At 37.0% G+C, this 21,504-nt stretch overlaps 1 protein-coding gene across 1 annotated transcript in view; it reads left to right on the forward strand.

Moving 5' to 3' along the window:
• Positions 1–21,504, forward strand: part of LRP1B (LDL receptor related protein 1B) — a 754,159-nt gene that overhangs the window by 271,723 nt on the left and 460,932 nt on the right. Inside the window, exon 2 of the mRNA XM_042808487.1 lies at positions 18,031–18,168. Coding sequence (XP_042664421.1) covers positions 18,031–18,168 — 138 coding nt within the window. The remainder of the gene's footprint in view (positions 1–18,030; positions 18,169–21,504) is intronic.

A 21,504-nucleotide genomic window follows, 5' to 3' on the forward strand; every position in this document is an offset into this window, starting at 1 on the left:
TTCTTCTTGTTTATCTTTCTCCATTTGAATGTGCCTCCATAGTAGTGAATAAAGTACCTAACTATTTGTACATATACAAATATATTTATTGAATATATATAGAGATATGTAAGACCTTATTTTTTAAACTCATTTAAATTAAGGAAGAAGTATTTTCTTACTCATCAATCAAAGCCTTTCAGCAAGCATTCTAAGTCTTTAAGAAAAGAAGTGCATGGAAGTGTTATAGCAAATGTAGACTGTGAGGTTTTATAATTTATTTCTTTTTCTTTCCCCATTTGCTGCATGCATCTGTCACCTAAATTGTTATCTCTGATCCTCGGTTATACTTTCAATGTTAGTTTGACTATACAGATGTGTTTGTACTAATACTTTTTGTTTATTTATTTTATCTTTAATATCTATACTTCCTGATGGATTCTGTAGCTACTCTGTAGGAGGTGTGAGGGGGAGAACCTTTTTAAATTAATACACACATGATCCACTGCCTGGAGCAAGGAGCCTCACAACTGTTGTTTTATAAAAGTAAATGAGAAAAGAGCTTCTGTTTAACTGTAAAATAAAGTCCTTGAAATTTATTTGGATACTGGTTCATAGGCTGGGAGTTTTACTTGTTACTGTTCTTTAGATGAAAGAGATCTACCTTGAAGCAAACCTGATACAAGCAAAGTTGAGGAATAAGATTCTAAAGGACAGATTTGAAAATCAGGCAATATATTTGCAAGGAAAAATGGGGCCAATATTTTTACATTGTGATCTCAGTTTCAGTGCCTTTCTTTTAATGTGTAAAGTAAATACACCAGGGCAGAACCACTGACTGTCAAAGAAAGGAATGTGAACAGCAGAAAATGAGTCAGGACTAAAGCACTTAAAAGTGGTATTTTTTTAAAATAAAAACTTGAAAAACAAAGACCACCGGAAGGCAGAGATAACAAAAGATGGGAGAAAAGTCCCCCAAACAGCATATTGAATTTTTTTTTTTTTTTTTGCCATAAAAGCATCCACAGGACAATAGCAGAGAGAAAGGGAAACATCACTCTTCAAGTCTTTGTTGTAGTTAAGAGGTCCAGAGGCTGAGACCATTCTTCATGGTGTGGGCTTCTTTTTTTAATCATCTCTAGCATGGGAAAAAGCAAAAAGCTTCTGTGAGAAAGAGCAAGAATAAAAGTTACATTTAAAATACTTCCATCCAACTCCATTGTTTACTTCTACAGGCCTCAATTATAAAGAGTATGTCAAAGATCAGGAAAAAAAGAAATTTCCTATATTCTTTTAAAACTGAAACAAATTTCAATAGAACAAGAATGAAACATCATTTCTGAAACAGCAAAATGGGGATAAAAAGTTATTCCAACTACTGATCTTCTTAACTGATCTTGGATTTAGAAGGGCATCAAAAAATTCTCACACAAAATGGGCGAATCAACTGCCACAAAATGACAGTGAAACATCACTATCAGTTTTGGTCTCTGTTTTTAGTCAGAGAACAAATGCAGGTTTCACTAGGGAGAGGTTTCAATGTTTTCTCTTTTTTAAGTGACTAACAAGACAAAAATTAGTAGTTTGGCACAACATTGGATCCCTACAGTCTTTGTACTAAAATGCTATACGCCTTCAAACAGCGTACTGCTGCAAAGTATTTGTGTAGCAAATGGACAGCTCTCAAAAAGAGGACTGTGGTAATGTACCTATCTCCATCTTTTTCCAGTAAAATGCAAAAAAAGCAATACAAATTCTTCAGTCCATTAGTGACTTCCATCCTTCTTAACCTGCAGTTCAGTTCTTTGGCTACGCAATAAGAAACAATATTTGGTTTCCTCTTTGCCTTAGAGCTATAAGAACCAGCATTTGTATAATTGCAGCACTGAAGGCCCAGGTTGATCCCAGCTGGAGTTAATGATCAAGTTAAATTAATTTAAATTAACTTAAAGTTTGTTTGCGGCAGCTAAGCTACCGTCTCCACCATGATGCTTCAGTGTGCTATTCAAACACCTCTGTTTTGAGCTATCTCAGGTGTTTCTACATAATGTTGCTTGGAAGTGAAAATAGATGTCACTTACTGAGCTTAGTGGATTTTTCCAGTCTCAATATTGAATGTAGCTGTCAAAATTTCAGCTAATTTCATGCCATATGCCTTACATGCTCTGGATCCAGACCTGGAACTTTTGAAGGTGTGGACAGTGAACAGACACAAAATGAAATGTTTGCAAAATGTTTTTAAATCAAAATATGTTGACACCAATGATTGCTTTATTTAGGAAGGAAGAGACATTGAGGTATAGGAAACTGAACATTAAAAAAGTATAAACATGGAATAACTAAAATCACATCTTGCTTTTGTAGAAGTTGCTTAAGGTTAATAGGAGTCGTGCATGGATGAAAGCTAAGCAATGCTAAGAAAAGGAACAGAATTATGTTATTTTTTAGGTCCTAACCCAGAAATATACAGCACAAAGGCAAACTATTGAGATTAATGGGACAACATTGTCAATGCAACAGTCTGTAAATGGAGTCCTTTAAATATATGTGTCCTAAAAGACCTTAGGAGTGTATTCAGGTAAAATATGAATATTACAATCTTTTCTTTCTGAGCTGCTTTCATCTGAATAAAGTGACTTTTGTGCTTCACCAAATGCCCCAGAGCAAAGCAGATAGATTCAGTAAGCACAAAAGGAATTTCTTGAAATTATATTCAAGTAAATGAACTACTTCTGTAATTTGGCTGTAAAGAGTGTAAATAATTCTGACAGAATTCAAACTCACCCATGCATCTTCTGCAGTTATCAGATATATACTTTCTGTCATTATTTAGTCAACCATTATAGACTTTTTTTAAAAAAAACCCCACACTGGTATCCCGACAGAATCTGTTATGTACTGTCACATTGCTGTAAAATTTCCACATTTTATTTAAAGTGAACAGTAAATCTCCCTACTCAAAAGATACTTATATCGCGGCACTTATTCTGAGCTGCAGAAAGCCTATCCATTTTACACATACTGCTCATGCTCAGCAAGAATTATTGAAAAGTTGTATTTTGACAAAATAGCATGTTCTAGAGTTTAGAATATTATATATAAAACCAGCATCATATACATCTTCTTTATAAACCATTATGACACTTTCTTGGGTTTGATGTTTGAAAACATTACAACTATTCACCTGAATACATTTTTAAATCTTGATTCTTGACAGTTAAAGCCCAATATTGGGGCACATGGTCTTAACAGCTATCATAAGTCCAGCTCAACACACTCTGTTGTGATTAACTGGAAATCTCTTTGCTACTCGTCCTATTGTGGAAGAGATGAAATACTTTCAATAAGCTGTTTTTATGACTTAAAAATACAAGCATATCTTATTTTCTCTCTTCAACACGCTAATTTTACCTAACTAGTTTATCGCCATAATCTTCAAGATGCATAAAATCTTTCTAAAAATAGTATGCACATAAGTTAAAGCAAATTGTGTTCTGTGTACATTATGCTTTGTAAGTTTTTACCATTTCATATAGGTTCATGTGGAATAGGTTTGATTTTATTTCATAATTTCATAAGAAGATGTTTGAGGGGTTTTTTCGTTCTTAATAGATTGTAAGCCTAGGATTTTAATAATGTCTTGGGTCCATTGAAATATACTGCTATATAAAACCAAAAGTTTTTTTCTCACTTTAGAGTATGATTTTTAAAGACTTTTCCATGACACACGCCTCTCTGCTAGACCTTGATGAGTACCAATAAAGGTTGGATTATTTAGGAAGTGCTGTCTCAAGCTTCCCTGATGGAAGTGATTTCCCTAGTCACAAATGATGAGTCTTGTGACTTAACAACATCACTTTATTGAAGAGAGAACAGAAGAGAAAGAAGATTGAGAAGATCATAGAATCATGGAATAGTTTGGGTTGGAAGGGACCTTTAAAGGTCACCTAGTCCAACCACCCCTGCAGTGAGCAAGGACATCTGCAACTAGATGAGGTTCCTCAGAGCCCTGTCCAACCTGACCTTGAATGTTTCCAGGGATGGGGCGTCTACCATTATAAAGTACAAGTTGAAGTGCAAAATTTCTCTTTCCTTATATAAGCTCCTTCTTGGGAGTAGGTGGCTTTCTTCTCTCTCTGCAATACCTCCCCACAGCACGCCATGCCAGGTAGGAAAGCCTCAAGCAAGTCGCACCTGAGACTTGCACAAGTTGCTCGAAATCACATTTTAGCGATCATTCACATTTAGGCATAGCAGGTTCTAGTAAGACTTTTCATGTTGAAACTGTACCATTTCCTCAGTTTTATGGGATTCTTGCTTTTAAAAATAACGCTCCTAGATATGGTAAAAATGAGAAGCTGAACGTGTTTTGAGTTATTCTCTCCCAGTGTTCAGTAGCTATTAGCGTTCAGGTATTACTGTTCATTTCCCTTTGCCTCTACCACCCTGCGCTTCTGAACTCCCTTTCCTCTTGAGTCCTCTGAAGTGTTCAGCTCTTTTAGCACATGGTGGAAAGCTTAAAATACATTATAAACAGTGGAAAGTCTGAATGTTCCACTCTGAAAACCTGTGTTATTGGCTGATGAGGGAGGAAATGTCTCTGTCACTCTCCCCGGGGATCAGAATTCAGCAGGCAAATAATATTTCTTTTTCCAATTTTTCCTATGTATTTCACATGAAATTGTTCTTGCTTCTTCAGACTGACCAGACTTTCATGCCTTTGTCCCCTTCCTTTGGTGAGAACTGTGTTACAAGCCAGGCACAGGCTCCTGGAAATTCCAGTGTGCTGGACTATTATTTTTGTTGAAGACTATAAATTTTTGTTTCAAACAACATTATTATAGATAATTGCACTGAAACTGGCATTTTAAAGCATTATTCTGGAGAAACCATGAGCACTTCAGCTCTGCAGTCTTGCCTGTGCACCGGCAGAAGCCTCCAGGAGTTGCTGAGCAGGTGGATAAGGAATGTGTCTCTAGCTGTTTGCATTCAATCGCAGCTGAGGTGGCCTGGCCTTGAGTTCAGTAAAATCTTGTTTCAGAGAGAATGGAGCTGGGTGAGCTGCAACTTTTCTATGAATTTCCTTGGTACGTGTCCAATAACAGGGAAGATCTGGCTTGAAAGAGCTAGAGATTGTTGGTTTGTTCACTAAGATTTACTGTGTTTGTGTCTGACCTGGGCTCTTTGCTTCCAGCATGCTGTTATCTGAAGTCAGTTTGGGTTTTGTATTGTGAAAAGCATTCAGCCAAGGCTGAGTCGTGTTAAATAATGCCCCTTTAGAATAATTCTAGGAGTACAAAAATGGGGAGGGAAGTTTATTTTATTTTGTAGCTGATAAACACATGAAACTTAGTTTTCTCTCTGAATTGTAGTGTCTGTCATACTTCAGAGCTTTTTAGGAGTCTCTGAGAACTACTAATTTAACATTTCCTGTAAATAGTTCAGGATTTTTTACCAGCTGTTCTAATTTTTTTGTCCATATGAATTTAGGTTCACTTATATTTGTTAATAAGGAAGTAAGGAGGTGGATATGTTGTAAGAGCTAGAAACGACTTTGATACAACATATGTTACTTTTTGTTTGAAATTAAAGGCATTCCAGGTCAGATATAAGCCAATACTGAATCAAGTAGGACCCTCAATGTCTATGCAGTATGAAGCCCTGTAATTTTTACCTTTTTGACACATTGACTCCAACAAACCTGATTAAATCTTTTATAGTGTTAAATTTTGTATTTAGAACAATTAAAATTGGTTCTCGTCATTTCAGTGCATGACTGCATGACAAGAAACAAGCCATACAATTTATTTTAATTAAGTGTAATTTACATTTATGTCTGTGTACAAAATAGAAATGAATAACTTTATGATTGCAAACTACCTAGCTCAGCTTAAAAATGCATGAGATGTAGTTCTAAGTTACTTCAGTAAAGCTGAATTAAACATATAAGATAATTTTTAAAATTAAGTAATGCAGATTTAATAACTTTTTTTTTTAAAAAAAGCTCAAATACTTAGAAAGTGTTAGCCTTCTAAGCTACATTTTCATGTAGTTATAGAACACAGTTATGCATTTTAATGGTAAATTTCTACCCCAAAATCATAAATAAAACTTGCATGTTGATACTAACATAATCTACTAAAAAGTCTTAATTTATTACAAACAAGATGGAAACTTAATTTTTTGATGTTTTAAATAAGAAGTTAAGGTATCCATGCATGTTCTATTCCTTTCTTGTCTTTAAAACATTTGTGTTTTATGTTATAAATCTCATGAAACTTTGTGAAATTTCCCATTATTTGGGACTTGAGAACTATTTCTGGGTTTAATTCTAGTTCTACAGATGCAAACGTGAATTTAGTAAATTCTGTCTCAATCTGTAGACATTTGCAAGCTTGTGTGTGGGTGCATAAAAGTTCATAAAATGTGGGCCATAGAAGGATTTACAGAGCTAGTTACAGATACAAGTCCGTAAATAACTCCTTCTATTCCCTTATTTTACTAGAATTTCTGGAGTCTAATGAAGAGCCAGGCTGGAACATGACACAATGGAACATATATAGATGGATGATGTGTAAAAATATAGTCAAACACATTTTTATAACGTTTAATAGAGCTAGTATGCTGCAGAGATTCAGATATATTGTGTGTTGTATCCAGCTGTTATATTACTTCACTGTGTTGTTCTATAATGCATATCTACATGCATTTTCCCACTGACATTTATACACTTTGGATACGTAAATATCTATAACATAAGGGTTGATGTGTTACAGTGTTGCTGGTATTAGGTGCTTTAATTGTGTAATTAATTAACACTTCTTTTGTTCACTTTTCTCAAGTAATTTTTCTCAGAGACTCTATTAACATTGTGTATTGTGCATAGATATCAAGCCATTATAAGTTGACACAAGACAGCCTTGAGATGTGTGACGCTAATTAAGTAAAAATCTCTGATTTAAATATAGGTTCCTTATAACTAACAAGGAATGACCGTCTACATGAGACAATATTCATTTTTTACTTCACTGATCATAAAGCATTGCTTTAGTGTGTTGTAGTAAATCATGAAAAAAATCATTAACAATGCTTTTCTGTTTCTGCAAGTACAAAGAATATTAATTATTTTTGCTTTCTGTAAACCATTTATTTTCTCCTCTTCCCACAATCTTCATTGACAAATGTTTGCAAATTCGTTCTCCAAAAATAACCAGAGAATATAAATTCGTAATGTTTTTGCTTATGTATAGGTACATACAAGGACCTTCCTTTGTATTCTGATACACCCTACGTGTAAGAGCTTAGCGAAACTGTGGTTTAGTTTTTTAATTTTTAGGGACTGTAGCAAAGAACATAAATTCTGTCTTTCTTGTCTATATGGTAAATTTTACTGCACAAGTTGAAGCAAGGTCATTGAGCAAGTATATAAAGATACTAAACTCGTTGATGTATAACTATATTATTCGGGGCAGTTGTGATGGAAGATTATAATGGTGAGAATTGTTTTATTGTTGTTTTTAATCAAGCACCACTGGCATACTGAGTTTTGCAATACAAGTTAGAAACTTGATTTTTAAGAAAAATTCATGCTACAGGTGTCCTCTTGTGGGTTCTTCATTCTTCATGCTTCCAAACACCAACGTCTTTTCTCTTCAGCTAGATATTTTTATTAGTATTTTCTGACTGAAAAGAGGGCTTTTTTTGACAGTTCATGTGAGATAATGTGTTCTCTTCCATACTAAGTAATTTTTCAAGGTTACATTTTTCCATTTATGACAAATTCAAATTAAAATTTTAAGGGTGAAATTTAGGAATATTTAAGAAAAAACAGAGGTTTAAAAACTGTGTGAGATATATTTCTAATATTTATAGTCAAAACTTCAGGATATTATAGAATGGGGAATAGGAAATTGTGATTTACTGTATTAACATGCTAGTAGGTCATATATGTTTTTTTAAGGCACACTGTAGAAGCACATTTGCATGTATTTATAAAGTCAGAAAAATTAAGATTGTTGTTAAGTCTGAGACAATGGAAGTCCTATAATATGTACTGAAAGGATAGATTTGCCAGCATCTAATGAAGCAGTAGAGAGAATAGAAGGTTTTGATTTAAACAACAGGCAAAAATTAAGATATTTACCATAAGTTTAATAAAGGACAGAATTTTATAATCTGTTCTGTAGGGATGGAAATGTCTTAGAAATGCATGATATGCAGAGTGCACACTGTTGCCTGATTGCATAAAGATGCAGCTGTGCTGACAATCTCAATAGAGTTATTTTCACTGACATCCAAAAAAAATGCAAGCACAAAGCAAAAAATCACATTAAAACATATTTCTCTTGGACTTTAGGTCCTTGTCAGTTCCTCTATAATGTACAGTTATGTTCTGCATTGCCCTCTCCCCTAAACTAATTTTCATTCTGATACAGTGTGGCAGTCTTTACGCACCAGGTATTTATTAATTGATTTATTACATCAATCTTCTGACACAGTGTATGAACTCTTCGGAAATAATATTGGAGCACTCCAGGTGACTCCAGTCTTGTTTCCTCTCCCCTTCTCTTTGACTCTGCTGTTGTTTGTTGTTTGCTTTTTTTTTCCTATAACTAGTGAGGCTGTAGAAAAGTTGGTGTGGAGGTAAGGTTTGATGTTCTCTTTATGGCCATTGATTTCTCTGGCCACCCTTAACCTCATTAAAAAAAAAAAAAAAAAAAAAAAAAAAAAATTAATCACATTGTCATGCTATTCAATCCAGAAGTGGTTAAATTTAGAGCTGTTTAGTAGAAAACTACTCCAGTCTTGTAGAACTGTTGTATTAGATGGGCTTTGGCTGAGAAGGTGGTCTTTCTCCCTTTGTTTGGGTGAATTTTCTATTTCTCTTCTGTCTAATTTTTGGATGCAAAATGTCCACCTGCATTTAGGAATCTAGGTTGATTTTGCTGTTACGAGCTGATTTTACTATTATCAGTCCAATTACCTCCATGGCTGTTACAGCTTTAGTAGCTAGATTTATGTTAAGCAAAACCTACTTTTAGCTTGGGTCCTGGTTCTGGTGGCTGCTTTCAGCCTGATCACCCGAAGAGCTGTATTGCGGCTCCGGCCCCATCCCAGCCCATGTGTGCCAGGAGGGATTTTTGGATAATGATCCAAAGCTCAGCTGGTTTAGAAAGATTTCCTCTCTTTCTTTTTTCATCTTTGTCAGCCTTTGTGCAACCTTCAACATAGGCACTGGAGAGAAGTAGTAAAACTATCAGCTACATTAGAATAGAAAAGATGAGGCCTGTGGCTCTGTTAATTATTTACATCTGTGTAGCAAAGATGAGCAAGTGTCTGACACAGAGAAAACAGCGATCAGGAAAAAGATAGCCAAAGGGAAAGTGTTTGCTGGAGAGCCATATCAAATAGAGCTCCTGACAGTCGTTATAATGGCAGTATGCAAACAATGTTCGTGTTTTTAAACAAAAAGAAATATTTAAACAATTAAAGTTATTGTATAATATTTAGATTTAGACTGTTTGCTGTTTGCTTGTCTCTAGTACTTACAAAAACACACAAAGTGGAAAAAGCAAGCAACTGTAGAACATCATCAACCCAGTATCCATATGCTGTGTTTTGCACCTGCAAGTTCATTTATATATAACACTAGTGCCAATGCAAAAAAGCTGATCACAGGAGAATAGAAATTGAAGTTTTTTGTGCTACTATGAGGCCAGTTAAGTTTTGCTGATAGATAACCTTTCGAACTGCTTTGTCAACAGTGACACACAAAGTAAGAAACCATCATTCGGAAGTGAATTTCAATGTGGTTTTTACTTTTAATTATGAGGTTTTGACTGACTAAATTTATATCTCATAGAATCATTTATGTTGGAAAAGACCTTTAAGATCATCAAGTCAAACTGTTAACCCAGCACTGCTAATTGTACCACTAAACCATGTCTCTAAGCACCTCTTCTACGCATCTTCTAAATACCTCCAGGGATAGTGACTCCACCACTTCCTTGGGCAGCCTGTTCCAATGCTTGAGAATCCTTTCAGTGAAGAAATTATTCCTAATATCCAATCTTCGCCTCCCCTAGCACAACTTGAGGCTGTTTCGTCTTGTCCTGTCACTTGTTACTTGGGAGGAGAGACCGACCCCCACCTCACTACAGCCTCCTCTCAGGTAGTTGTAGAGAGCGATAAGGTCTCCCCTCAGCCTCCTTTTCTCCAGGGTAAACAACCCCCATTCCCACAGGTGGTCCTCCTAAGACTTGTGCCCTAGACCCTTCCCCAGCCTTGTTGCTCTTCTCTGGACACACTCCAGCACCTCAGTGTCTGTCTTTTATTGAGGGGCTCAAAACTGAACACAGTATTTGAGGTGCGACCTCACCATTGCTGAGTACAGGGGGACACTCTCTTGCCTAGTCCTGTTGGCTACATTATTTTTGGTACAAGCCAGGATGCCGTTGGCCTTTTGACCACCTGGGCACGCTGCCGGTTCACATTCAGCCGGCTGTTGACCAACACCCCCAGGTCCTTTTCCACCAGGCAGCTTTCCAGCTGCTCTTCCCCAAGCCTGTAGCGCTGCATGGGGTGGTTGTGACCCAAGTGCAGGACCTGGCACTGAGCCTTGTTGAGCCTCATTCAAGTGGGCTCAGCCCATCGATCCATCCTGTCCAGATCCCTCTGTAGAGCCTTCCTACCCGCCAGCAGATCAACACTCCCAACAAACTTGGTGTTGTCTGCAAACTTACTGAGGGTGCAGCACTCCAACCACAGGATAAGATCAGTGCAAATCCTTGATTGGATTTGGGAAACTTTGTCTTGGATAGCTGTGCTGCTTCTCCCTGTATAAAGCAAAATGAGACAAAGCCTGTTCTTGAAAAGGGAGGTAGATACCAGAGCTGATGTGTCGATGCCCCTCCATTTATAAAGAGAGAAGAGAGATGAGACACTTGGTGCTAGACACATAAGGGCTGTGAATCAGCAGAGGTGACTGATTTCCAAACTGTGATGAGTCAAAGCCATCTCTTTTTTTTTTTTTTTTTTTTTTTTCTTTTTTCTTTTTCTCCCCCTGTTTCGGAATTGCTTTCTAGAGTCTTTAGCTTATCTCTTATGTTTGTTTTTAAGTTATGAGGGCATACTATAACTGTGTTCATTCATTTGAACACTCACAAGCCTACTGGCTGCCACTGGTTTTATTCTTTATTGTGTACTATTATTTTGGAGACAATAAGCTGTGTCTGTGAGGTCAGAGATTACAGCTATTGTTCTGCTGCAAGCAGCACAACACTTTGCCTGCTTTCCTCTTCTTTTCAGTTGTCCACATCCTACCATAAGTGTTTATTGTCCTTCTTTCATGGACCTCTGAATATCTGATTTAATTGAAGGTGACTTCAAATTTATATTCATTATCAATCTCAATTCAAAATTATATCCATATGCTTGAATAAAGCATATGGATAAAATAGCAATGAATAAGTTGTTACTTATGATACATAAATCTTTTTTTAAGTATGAAATTCTTTCTTTGCATATATATAAGACACCAAAGAAAAAAGATTTTAAGTAATTTCCATAAATTTATCCCAGTGTTTCAAGTCCTGATTTTAAAAGTATGCATCTAGTCTGTGTGAAAAAACAATTTTTAAAGCAATTCTGATACCATAGGATACCACACTTCACACATTAACTTGTAAGTACAGAAATTAATATGTATTATTCAATCTCTTGGAAGTTTTCAAATATCTAACATTAAAAAATAAATAATCATGGAACTATCTTCTCTTTTTCCCATTAATCTCAAATTTTTACACAAAAGCAAACTCTTCTACTGGTTATAATTTAGCCCTAAACCTTAAATAACTTTAAGGTAAAGTTTGTCTTATCTTGTCAGGGTCATAAAAATTACTTTAAGATGTTGTGTTTTCAAGTTTTATAAAAGATAAGTACTTTTAAAATCCCTGGTTATCAGTTATAAACTGGACAAAAAATAAATGTAAAAAAAACATCAGTAAGAATGACTTCTCACATTGTTAAAACTATATCAGATACTTTATGTTACTTTGGCTTCATGTGGCAGGCTGTTTCTTGCTGCTAAGAGCTATGTTACAGAATAAATATTAAATTTTTTAATCAATTATGCAATCTTAAATATCCTATACCGTGCTCTGACTCCACAGCAGAAATGAGGTGCCAGCAATGCTGTGGAGATCAGTTAACAGAGAGAAACAGGTCTCACAATATGAGAGGTGTGTTTGACAAGCCACATAACTGCATTGTACCATAGTGGAGTATTTTCATTTAAGTCCATATTTATCCAGAGGGATCCTAAAAGTTGTATGGATTATTTTTTTCTTAAAGTTGGGGCTATTTTGGCTTAATTACAGTCATTAATCAACTTCATTTGATAATACCACAGAGAAGACCTAGGTAGTTGCTATATCAAAACATATCTAGAGGAATGTGTACTGCAGTCAGAACAGCAAAAGGCATTTTTTGACAACTCTGTTATTTGCATCAAAATTACCAATTTTGTTTCTTTAGGTCAGATTCTATCCACTGTGTGTTGGTGCTTTTGTACCTGAAAAGGTACCATATTTGGCTGCCTGGTCTCTTATTTAAAAGTCTAATTACTTACCTGAGATGTTGAAAGAAAAAACACCTTGTGAAAACTTAGCTGAGGAATGCAAAGGTGAAAAAATAAATTCAGAAGTACCAGCTTTGACGCTCTGTTTTGTAACAGCTGTCAAATATGAGCATCTCTACATGAACTTGCAAGAAGTGGGGGGCTGTATTTTACCATAATTTAATAACTTTTTGTGGACCTTGAATTTGTGCTGGGCATACTACCGTGTCTCCTTTTGTCTGGCTATCTTTGTAATCTTGGCAAATATCATTTAGTCATACTTTGTAACTCCTTCGTAAACTTAGCACACAAAGTTGGACCTTAATTTACATTAAATCAGGGGGAATGTTTCTAGAAGGAAACGTACGTAATGAAATAATGCTCATCGATAATTTCTGCTAATAAACACCTGTATATTGCTTTTGATAACAAAAACTAGTGGAAGTAATGAAGCCTGTAGATTCTCAGTTGCATTCTCTAGTTCAAAATTTAGTACAACATGTGCCTGAAGTGAGGCAGGTACAGTTCTGGTTGAGCAGAAATTCAAGACAGATACCATGTCAAAAGTGCATGGTAAATGTCTCTGCACAGGTATTGCCAAAACAGGGTGCAGTTTTCTCCCATGCTTTCTCCTATGCTGGGAAAGTGCGGTGAGCCTTGATACAGTGTGACTAAATCAGAAATGGCCATCCCAGTTAATTCAACAGCCAAAGATACCTGGATCTGACATGAATTGCTGTCTTGTTTTCAGCCTGTCTGCTCCTGGGCACTGCCGGCCTTCTAGAGGATTTGGAAGAGCAGCAGTGACCTGTCCCCCTGGCCAGCCCAGGGCTGTGTCTAACCGTGGTACCCTCACCAGGCCTGATCCTGACCCCCAGCCAGGGGTGGACATCACGGCTCAGCCCCACGGAGGTGCCTGATGTCCCAGGCAGGGGTTGGCCCAGCCACCCGCTGATTTGGGTGGCTCAGGCCTGGCTGCCAGCCCTGGGGGGATCCTTCACAGCCCCTGCCTCACCCTTCTGCAGCCCTGCTTTTCTTTCCATTTCTCATCTAGCCATCTGTTAAGAGGCAGTTATACCGCAGAGACAGACAGATATTCTCTTTCCTGAGACAGAGTCTCTTGAGCTGCACAGCACTGCATGAGCTACACTGCTTCCATCCTCTTCACCCTCCAAGCAGTGTCTTGGTATGAGTGTTTGAAACATCAAGATGGTGTATTACCATAATTGCAGCCAGTAATTTTGACTATTTTTCCACCAACTGGCAAGGCCAGGAATTATTGTGTCTTTTGAAGGGAAGAAAAGACACCATCTGTCTTTTATATTCTTAGCATTCTTGCACTGATGTAAAATACACTGAGATTATTTTCAAGAAGAACACTTTTTAATTCCTTTTCCCAAAGTTCACTTGGTAATGCTGCCAGAAGTGGCTGTCTGCTAAAAAAAGAGGGAAGAGGAGTAAACAAGATCATAGAACCATAGAATGGTTTGGGTTGGAAGGGACTTTAAAGACCATCCAGTCCCACCCCCCTGCCCCGGGCAGGGCCCCCTTCCCCCAGCCCAGGGGGCTCGCAGCCCCGTCCAACCTGGCCTTGAACCCTTCCAGGGAGGGGGCACCCACAGCTGCTCTGGGCCCCCTGGGCCAGCGCCTTCCCCCCAAACAGGGAAGGATTTCTGCCTTAGAGCTCACCTAAATCTGCCCTTTTTCGGTGCAAAACCATACCCCCTCGTCCCATCCCTGCCCCCCCGATAAGGAATCCCCCCCCACCTCTCCTGCCCCCCCTTTAAGCCCTGGGAGGCCGCTCGAAGGGCTCCCCAGAGCCTTCTCTTCTCCAGGCTGAACCCCCCCAACTCTCTCAGCCCGGCCTCCCAGGGGAGCTGCTCCAGCCCCCCCAGCATCTCCGTGGCCTCCTCTGGCCCCGCTCGAGCAGCTCCGGGTCCTTCTGCTGTTGGGGGCCCCCGAGCTGGCCCAGCACTTCAGGGGGGTCTCCCCAGAGCAGAGCAGAGGGGGAGAATCCCCTCCCTCGACCTGCTGGCCACTCTTGGTGCAGCCCAGGATACAGTTGGCTTTTTGGACTGCGAGCGTACCTTGATGGGTCACGTTGAGCTTCTTATCAGCCAACATCTCCAAGTCGTTCTCCTTAGGGCTCTTCCCAAGTATTTTACCTCAAAGATTAAAACTACTTATCTTTATCTGCATTAGACATTTCAGAAAGTGCAGCAGCTGGGTTCGCTTCAGTGAGAAAAGCATGTGGTTCTTCAAATTTATCGTAATGTGCAGCTTTGTCTAGCTTAGTTTTTTTATTCAATGAAGGTGGTAGGAATTGTGGGCAGGGAGGCTTTGGGACATGCTGTCTTGTTCCACTGATGTTGGATGATCGAGACCACTTATCTTTTAGAATCATTTTGCAGACAAAATAGGTCACAAGTCTTCTATAAACCAGGGTTTTTATGAATTGAAGTTAATTTTAATTTGTAAGTTGGCTTCAAAGCATCATGCTAGTAAGGAAACAGAAAGTACATACGAATTAATCACATGAATAAGTTAATCACTTCTGATCGTAACCTTTCTGTTTTCACAAATTGTGCACAAAATTTCTCTTGAAAAGTAAACAATGTGAGTAATACTTCTTGAAGCATATTTCAGTTTCCCCTCATTTGCAGTTCCCAATCAAAGAAATCTAATTTAGGAAGCTCCTCTACTAGTATTTTAAGTTAGATAACATATTTAAAATTGCAGGATGTTTGTGTCCTGAAGGAATCTTGTATTTAAGAGCAAGAAGCATCAAATCAAAATTAAATTCCAAAATCTTTAGACACGAGCATATCAGACTAGTCCTATTGAGATTTTAAATGTTAATTAAGAGATTCATTATTGTCACTTGTTAAATTTAGTAGATAAATATATATGCTTATGTATTTATGGTCACAGGTCTCTGTTTTCTGTTTGATAAGATATGAATGCTGAAAGTCCTCTAGCAATCTTGTTTTTTTATGTAAGTAATGCAAGTACCGTGGTTTACATGCTTCACAGATCTAAGATTTTTAATGAATGTTCTCTATTTTAGAAGGAAAGATCTTTTTTACTCCTCAGACTCTGTTCACAGTTGCTCTAATGCAATGAATGAGCAAGCTATAAATGGCAAATCAGAAGATTAGTTTGGTTTTGTTAAATGTTAGGTGCCCTCAAGTCCTGATGGAACTGAAATGAGAATCAAATTAAACCTTTCAGTTTTTTATGACCTACCAAACATTGAGTGCTTGACTATCCTAAGCTGCTTTATTTACATTCTTCTTTGAAAGCTCTGAAGAGTTAAACTGGTCCTGGTGGAACACCAGGCACTGTCTGAGGTTTTAGGTACTTTAGTCAGCTTTATGTGCATGGGATGAAGTATCCTACCTCCAGGTAACAGAAAAAAGAGTAAAATGCATGGAGCCCAAGCAAAAAAACCCCAAACCTTCACACAGTGGCCTTGCTGCCAGGGAAGGGCATAGAGCCACATCGCCCCCACCTCATCTTTATTTGCATGGTGCAGGGGTCTCTGCCAGCACCAGGAGGTCACACTGCTCTGAGTCTTCTTACTGTGGTCTTCCTGTCCTAACATCTAGATAGGTTTTAACCATCTGTCAACTTTTTATTGTTAATTTGCTCCCATATTTTACAGGAAAATATAGGAAAATTGTATTATTTGTGAAGTGTTTTAATACCTCTGCGTTTTCTAAGCACTTGTTTAACCTTGAGCATAGTGAGAATAGTTGTTTCTTCTCTTTGATTCAAAAGGTATTTAGACCCTTATCCTTAGCTTAGGAATGCAGTTTTATTGAAAAACTGTATATAACATATGGCCATAATAAAAAATACATTTCTTTTTTCATCCTGGAAGCACACAAGTTGTTTGAGACAGAGCACATTCATCCCCATATACGTTGCCTTTTTATCCCTTGTACCAGTTAGCTGTGTTTCTGTTAATCAGTGATATGTCAAGGATGTAATTGGTGTCGCTCCATCAGTGCCAAGTGTGAAGCTGGAAGGTCAGAGGGGGGAAGCAGGACGCTGTGCATCGCGCTTTCCTGCGCTGAGGATGCGCATGTTTTACGGGCGCCTGCTCTGCTTGGGGAAGGGGAGCGCCTGCCCTGGGCTGGTGGGAGTTGCATAAAAGAATACAGGCAAAAGCACTGTAAGCCACTGAAAACTGGTATTTGTTGTGTTGAAATGGTGGACAGCTTCCTGGCATGTAGCGCGGAGATGGAAAATTTGAGTTTAAGTTTTCTAATTGGGACAAGTTTTTTTAAGTGAGGATTTTTATTTAATGGGCTGTGCTAAGAGCTGTCTGTATTTGTTACAGAAAATATAAATTCCCCCCAGAACTCTCCTTTGATTTCTCCTGCTGGATCCAACAGACCAGTTCTGCCTAAACTGAGATTTTCCCACTTATAAGGAAGCTTTCAGTTACTGCCTGTGATTTCTGTCCTTCGTCTTAGAGGTAATGCTTCCAAGAAGGTGAAAGCATATTGCACTTGAGCACAGTGCATCCTAGGGTATATTTCCCTTGAGAACTGTTACAAGCTGTCAGTTTAGCACAGGGTTAAGGCTCCAACATGTGCAATCAAGGAGCTTTAAGATGTTTCCTGAAAATTTTCCACACCTTCAGTCTCAGTGTAGCTAATCGTAGACTGTGTATGCATTATGATTCATCCTCTAAATGAGCTAAACCATTCAGACTTCTAAATGTTCATTGCAGTGTGTTAAATATCTCTTTATCATGTGAAATTATGTCTGTTGGGTTTTTTTTTATCAGTCAGAACCCTCTAAGAGATAAACAAAAGACATCCTCAAAAGTCCCTGTACTTAACACTTCAGAGATAAGGGGACACAGAGTGATAGCAGCGGGGATGGTATCCCAAAGGGAGCAATCACAGCATCCTTAATCCTCTTCCTACCATCTTGTACTGTGCAGTTTGAGGCAGACTCCTGGGCTGGAGGAACAGTTTCTCTGGTGTAATGGATCCATAAATATGTAACATTTATGTATAATTTCATAAATATATACAATTATCTATATAGAACAACAGTGAATGTAAATATGGTACCTATGACTCTTGATATGGGATATGATATGATATGGTATTCACAGGGCAATTGAAAATCTTATACAAAATTTAATGTTTGCACAGCTTGATTTTAGCATCTGTAAAACACGTGTATTTTGGGAAATAATCCTCTCTGAGCCATTGATTTCCTCTTGGTTGCACTAATAATTTCTTGCTGATTTTAATTCTCCTAAATACATCAGTGATAACACACTAAAAATCTGCAGAATGGACTAATACATGGAGTGTTGCCCTTAGCTTTAAAATTGAAATGCAATATAGAACTTTATTTGTCCTGTTGTAGATACAAAAATATGTATAAGAATTTTTTTGTGTATTTTTTAGGTCCTGAGGAAGCAGATTTCAAGTGCTCCCCGAATTATGTTAGCTGCATTGGTACAAACAAATGCATTCACTTGTCCCAGCTCTGCAATGGTGTTTATGACTGTTCTGACGGGTATGACGAAGGAGTACATTGCCGAGGTAAGTAAATTTGCTGAGGAAAAAATGCTTTAACCTGAAGTGTTCAGATATGGGCTTTTTTTTTTGAGTTCAAAGAAAACCAGAACTTTCTTATTCTTGCGAATATAGCTGAAACAAAAGTGGATGGAGAGAGGCATATTTTAAGGTGTGTTTCAAGTTCATTTTAAAAATATTTTGTGTGAAACAAATGCAAGTAAAAAGCTGATACAGGTTTTCAGACTTTATTACTAACCTTGTATGATGGAAATGGTTATACTAAAAGAAGGATAAGGAATCCCTTTCTTAGGGAGCAAAGGTCGGGCAGCACACTGTTTCCCAGAATATTTTTTTTTTCTTATAACTTTTGTTTAAGTGAAGAAGCCAAAGAAAAACAGTAAAAAATACATCAGATTTGCTATGAGCATTATTCTGCACTGAAGACTTGCTTTTTGGGGGGGAATTTATTCTAATAATCTAGTGTTTGAGAGTGTAGTTACCAAATTCTGGCAATGAGAAATTGGTGGAGGTAACCTTTTTCATATCTCAGCTCTTCTATTCGGAAGGCTTATTAAGGTCTGCCTTGGGGACAGTTATAAGGCTGCCATATTAAGCCCAAACCTTAGATGCCATGAGCCATTAAGATGTCAGTTATTCTCAATCAGTAGACATCACTGCTAGACAAATGATTGTTGATGGTCCTCAGCAGATCTCATGTTCAAAACCAGAAACTCAGGGACAGGTCCTGAGACTTCTGCTACAATCCAATGTGACAATATACAGTAAAAGATACAATTAATGGTATAGTTAAGAAAGTTGAATTAGAATTTAAAAGTTCATGTGGACGTATTTCCAGAACTGTCATAGTAAAATCTAAGCCCACACCAAAAATAAGCCATATATAAGAAAAAAAAAATTAATAAAAAAAAAAAGCCATCTGGAATTAATCAGTATAATACTGCTGACTTCACAGAACTACAAATAGTTATTTTTATACAACTAGGTGAGGATACAGGCTGTCATAAGATATATGACAATTCTTATTCACAGTGATAGTAATAATTTCTTTTCTTGAAGTCTCTACTTTTGTATAGTCCTTGTTCAATGAACATTACACAAAGTCAAAATTTGTGCCAGCATATTGGTTTTAGCACTGGTCCCAACATCCAAAAAACCCCAAAAGTTGAACTGGGCGAAGCAGTATTTGGACCATACTGAAGCTTTCTGAAGTTGCAGTGTTTTTCAGAGAAGAGTATTGATCCACTAAGCACTGTTCAAATATATATCCCTCAGTAATTCATATATTTATATAAATTACACTGGATTAGATGGCAGAAGATTGAAAACTTCCAGTGCTGAATGATTATTGTTTTATCACTCTCTTGTATATTTATAGTATTTTAACTCTTTAAATTAGGAGATTAATGGAATCAGAAAAAAAACAAATAGACTAAAAATAAAATTCTATGTTAGTGTAAATTAAATATGTTTGGTTTTTGTAAGTAGCATTTTGTATATATAGCCTGTACTTTGGAAAATGATGGTACATAAAATACCTAATCTTTATTCATACCCTTTTAATACGTGCTCAAATACACCTTGCAAGCTTCATGTTGATTCCAACTCTTTTCTTTATTATCGTATATGAATATGAAAACTTCCCAATGGTAAAATTAATGTCTGCTCTAATAAATTACCATAGAATTTAGTAAAGTACACTAAATAAACATTTCATCTAAACCACACAAAACACATAGATAATTAAGTTATTTTACATTATATTTTATTGAGAATATAAAGTTGTCTCCCAGTACTTCATGTAGTAAATGTTTAACAACTTGTTAATTGTGATTTTTGTAGCATTTACTTACTTTGACTTGATTATTTGAGTCAGTTTGTTAAATTATTAGTTGACACATTTCTATCAACAACACATTTCTATCAGCAAAGCTAAAGAATGTAGAAAACAATAACTTTACATTATGATCGTGTAGTTCGATACTAACGACTGCTACTAATGTGTCATTACGACACATTCCTATGTATTAGATATTTGGTATGAATGCAGTATAGTTGTAATTATTCTCTCTCTCTATTTCTATATATCAGAACAATGCATGAGTAATAGTTGAGTCAAAAGCTGAAAAGTTGCTTCAGAAACCTAGCCAAATAGCTTTTTCTTGATATTAGTAACAAAAACAGCATTCTAAGTATGTTCCTCCTTAATTAACATTGTTCATATAAAATTTTTCGTTGACCAAGAGGATAATGGCAGTTTAAAATATTTAGTTGCAAACAACTCAGTCACAGAGCTGACTATGTTAAAATAATCTATTGCTAGTGACACTGATAATGCTGTGTAAATAAGTCATGGTCAGTGCACCAGGAAAATAAGTTATGTTATATGTATGGGGGGTGTGACCATGGCAAAAAACATTTCACTGTATAGGTCACAACTCCACAGGGGTGAATGCTTCTAATAATGCTTAAGAACTAATGGTGTATAAGTATTCAGTAGCTAGAATTTCTTTCTTTAAATTTATCATTCTTATGTTAATTCATTATGTTAGGATCTTTGAGAGATATATTCAGGCCTGCACCTTTCCCCGGACAACTAAAAATATGATAATATCTGCAGTGTGAAATGGTAATGTATGTGAAATTTCAAGGAAATAGTAATAAATACAATGACATTCCTGTCTCATCATCTTTTATTTCAGGCACATATGCATTTTTGCTGGTGAATGTAATGCATAAATTCAGGAGGAGTTGTGGCAATATGAAATAAAAAATGTTTTATTATGTATGGTTGTTTCACATTATGTGTTTCAATGTCCTTCAGAGGAGAAGGGGTGCGTGGTTCACTGAAACTGAAACTCACAGCATGTAATAGTGATAAGACATCTGTATTTGATCATTTTGGATTCTTTGCTATTTTTTGACTAATTAAAGAATACTTCAGAGAGGCTGAATAAGCAAGGGATCACAGTATATACTAAACTCTTCTATAAAACATAGTCCGGGGATGTTCTGAGATTCACCAGATAATTTCACCACTGCCCAGTCCTGCTGACTGGGGGAGTTGGTGCCTATCAGTTATTTGGAGGCTTGATAAGGCTCAGATAAATTTTACTATTGCCAAAACTAGACCCAAGCTTGAGTAGTTCTGGTAGAGGACTGATCTGGAGCCGCTCTTGACAATTACGCTTCTTTAACACAGTTCTTCAGGTTTCTTTTGAAAGCAAGGTCTTTATTTCAGTTTCATTTTCAGCCACTTTTAAAGCTCAGCTGTGCGATGAGCTGAGAAGTCTTCTGCCACAGGGGAGTCATTGAATTATTTCAAGCTGAACTGTTTAGCTC

The sequence above is a fragment of the Tyto alba genome, unplaced genomic scaffold, assembly GCF_018691265.1.
Source record: "Tyto alba isolate M040663 unplaced genomic scaffold, T.alba_DEE_v4.0 Super-Scaffold_7, whole genome shotgun sequence".
Lineage (NCBI taxonomy): Eukaryota > Metazoa > Chordata > Aves > Strigiformes > Tytonidae > Tyto > Tyto alba.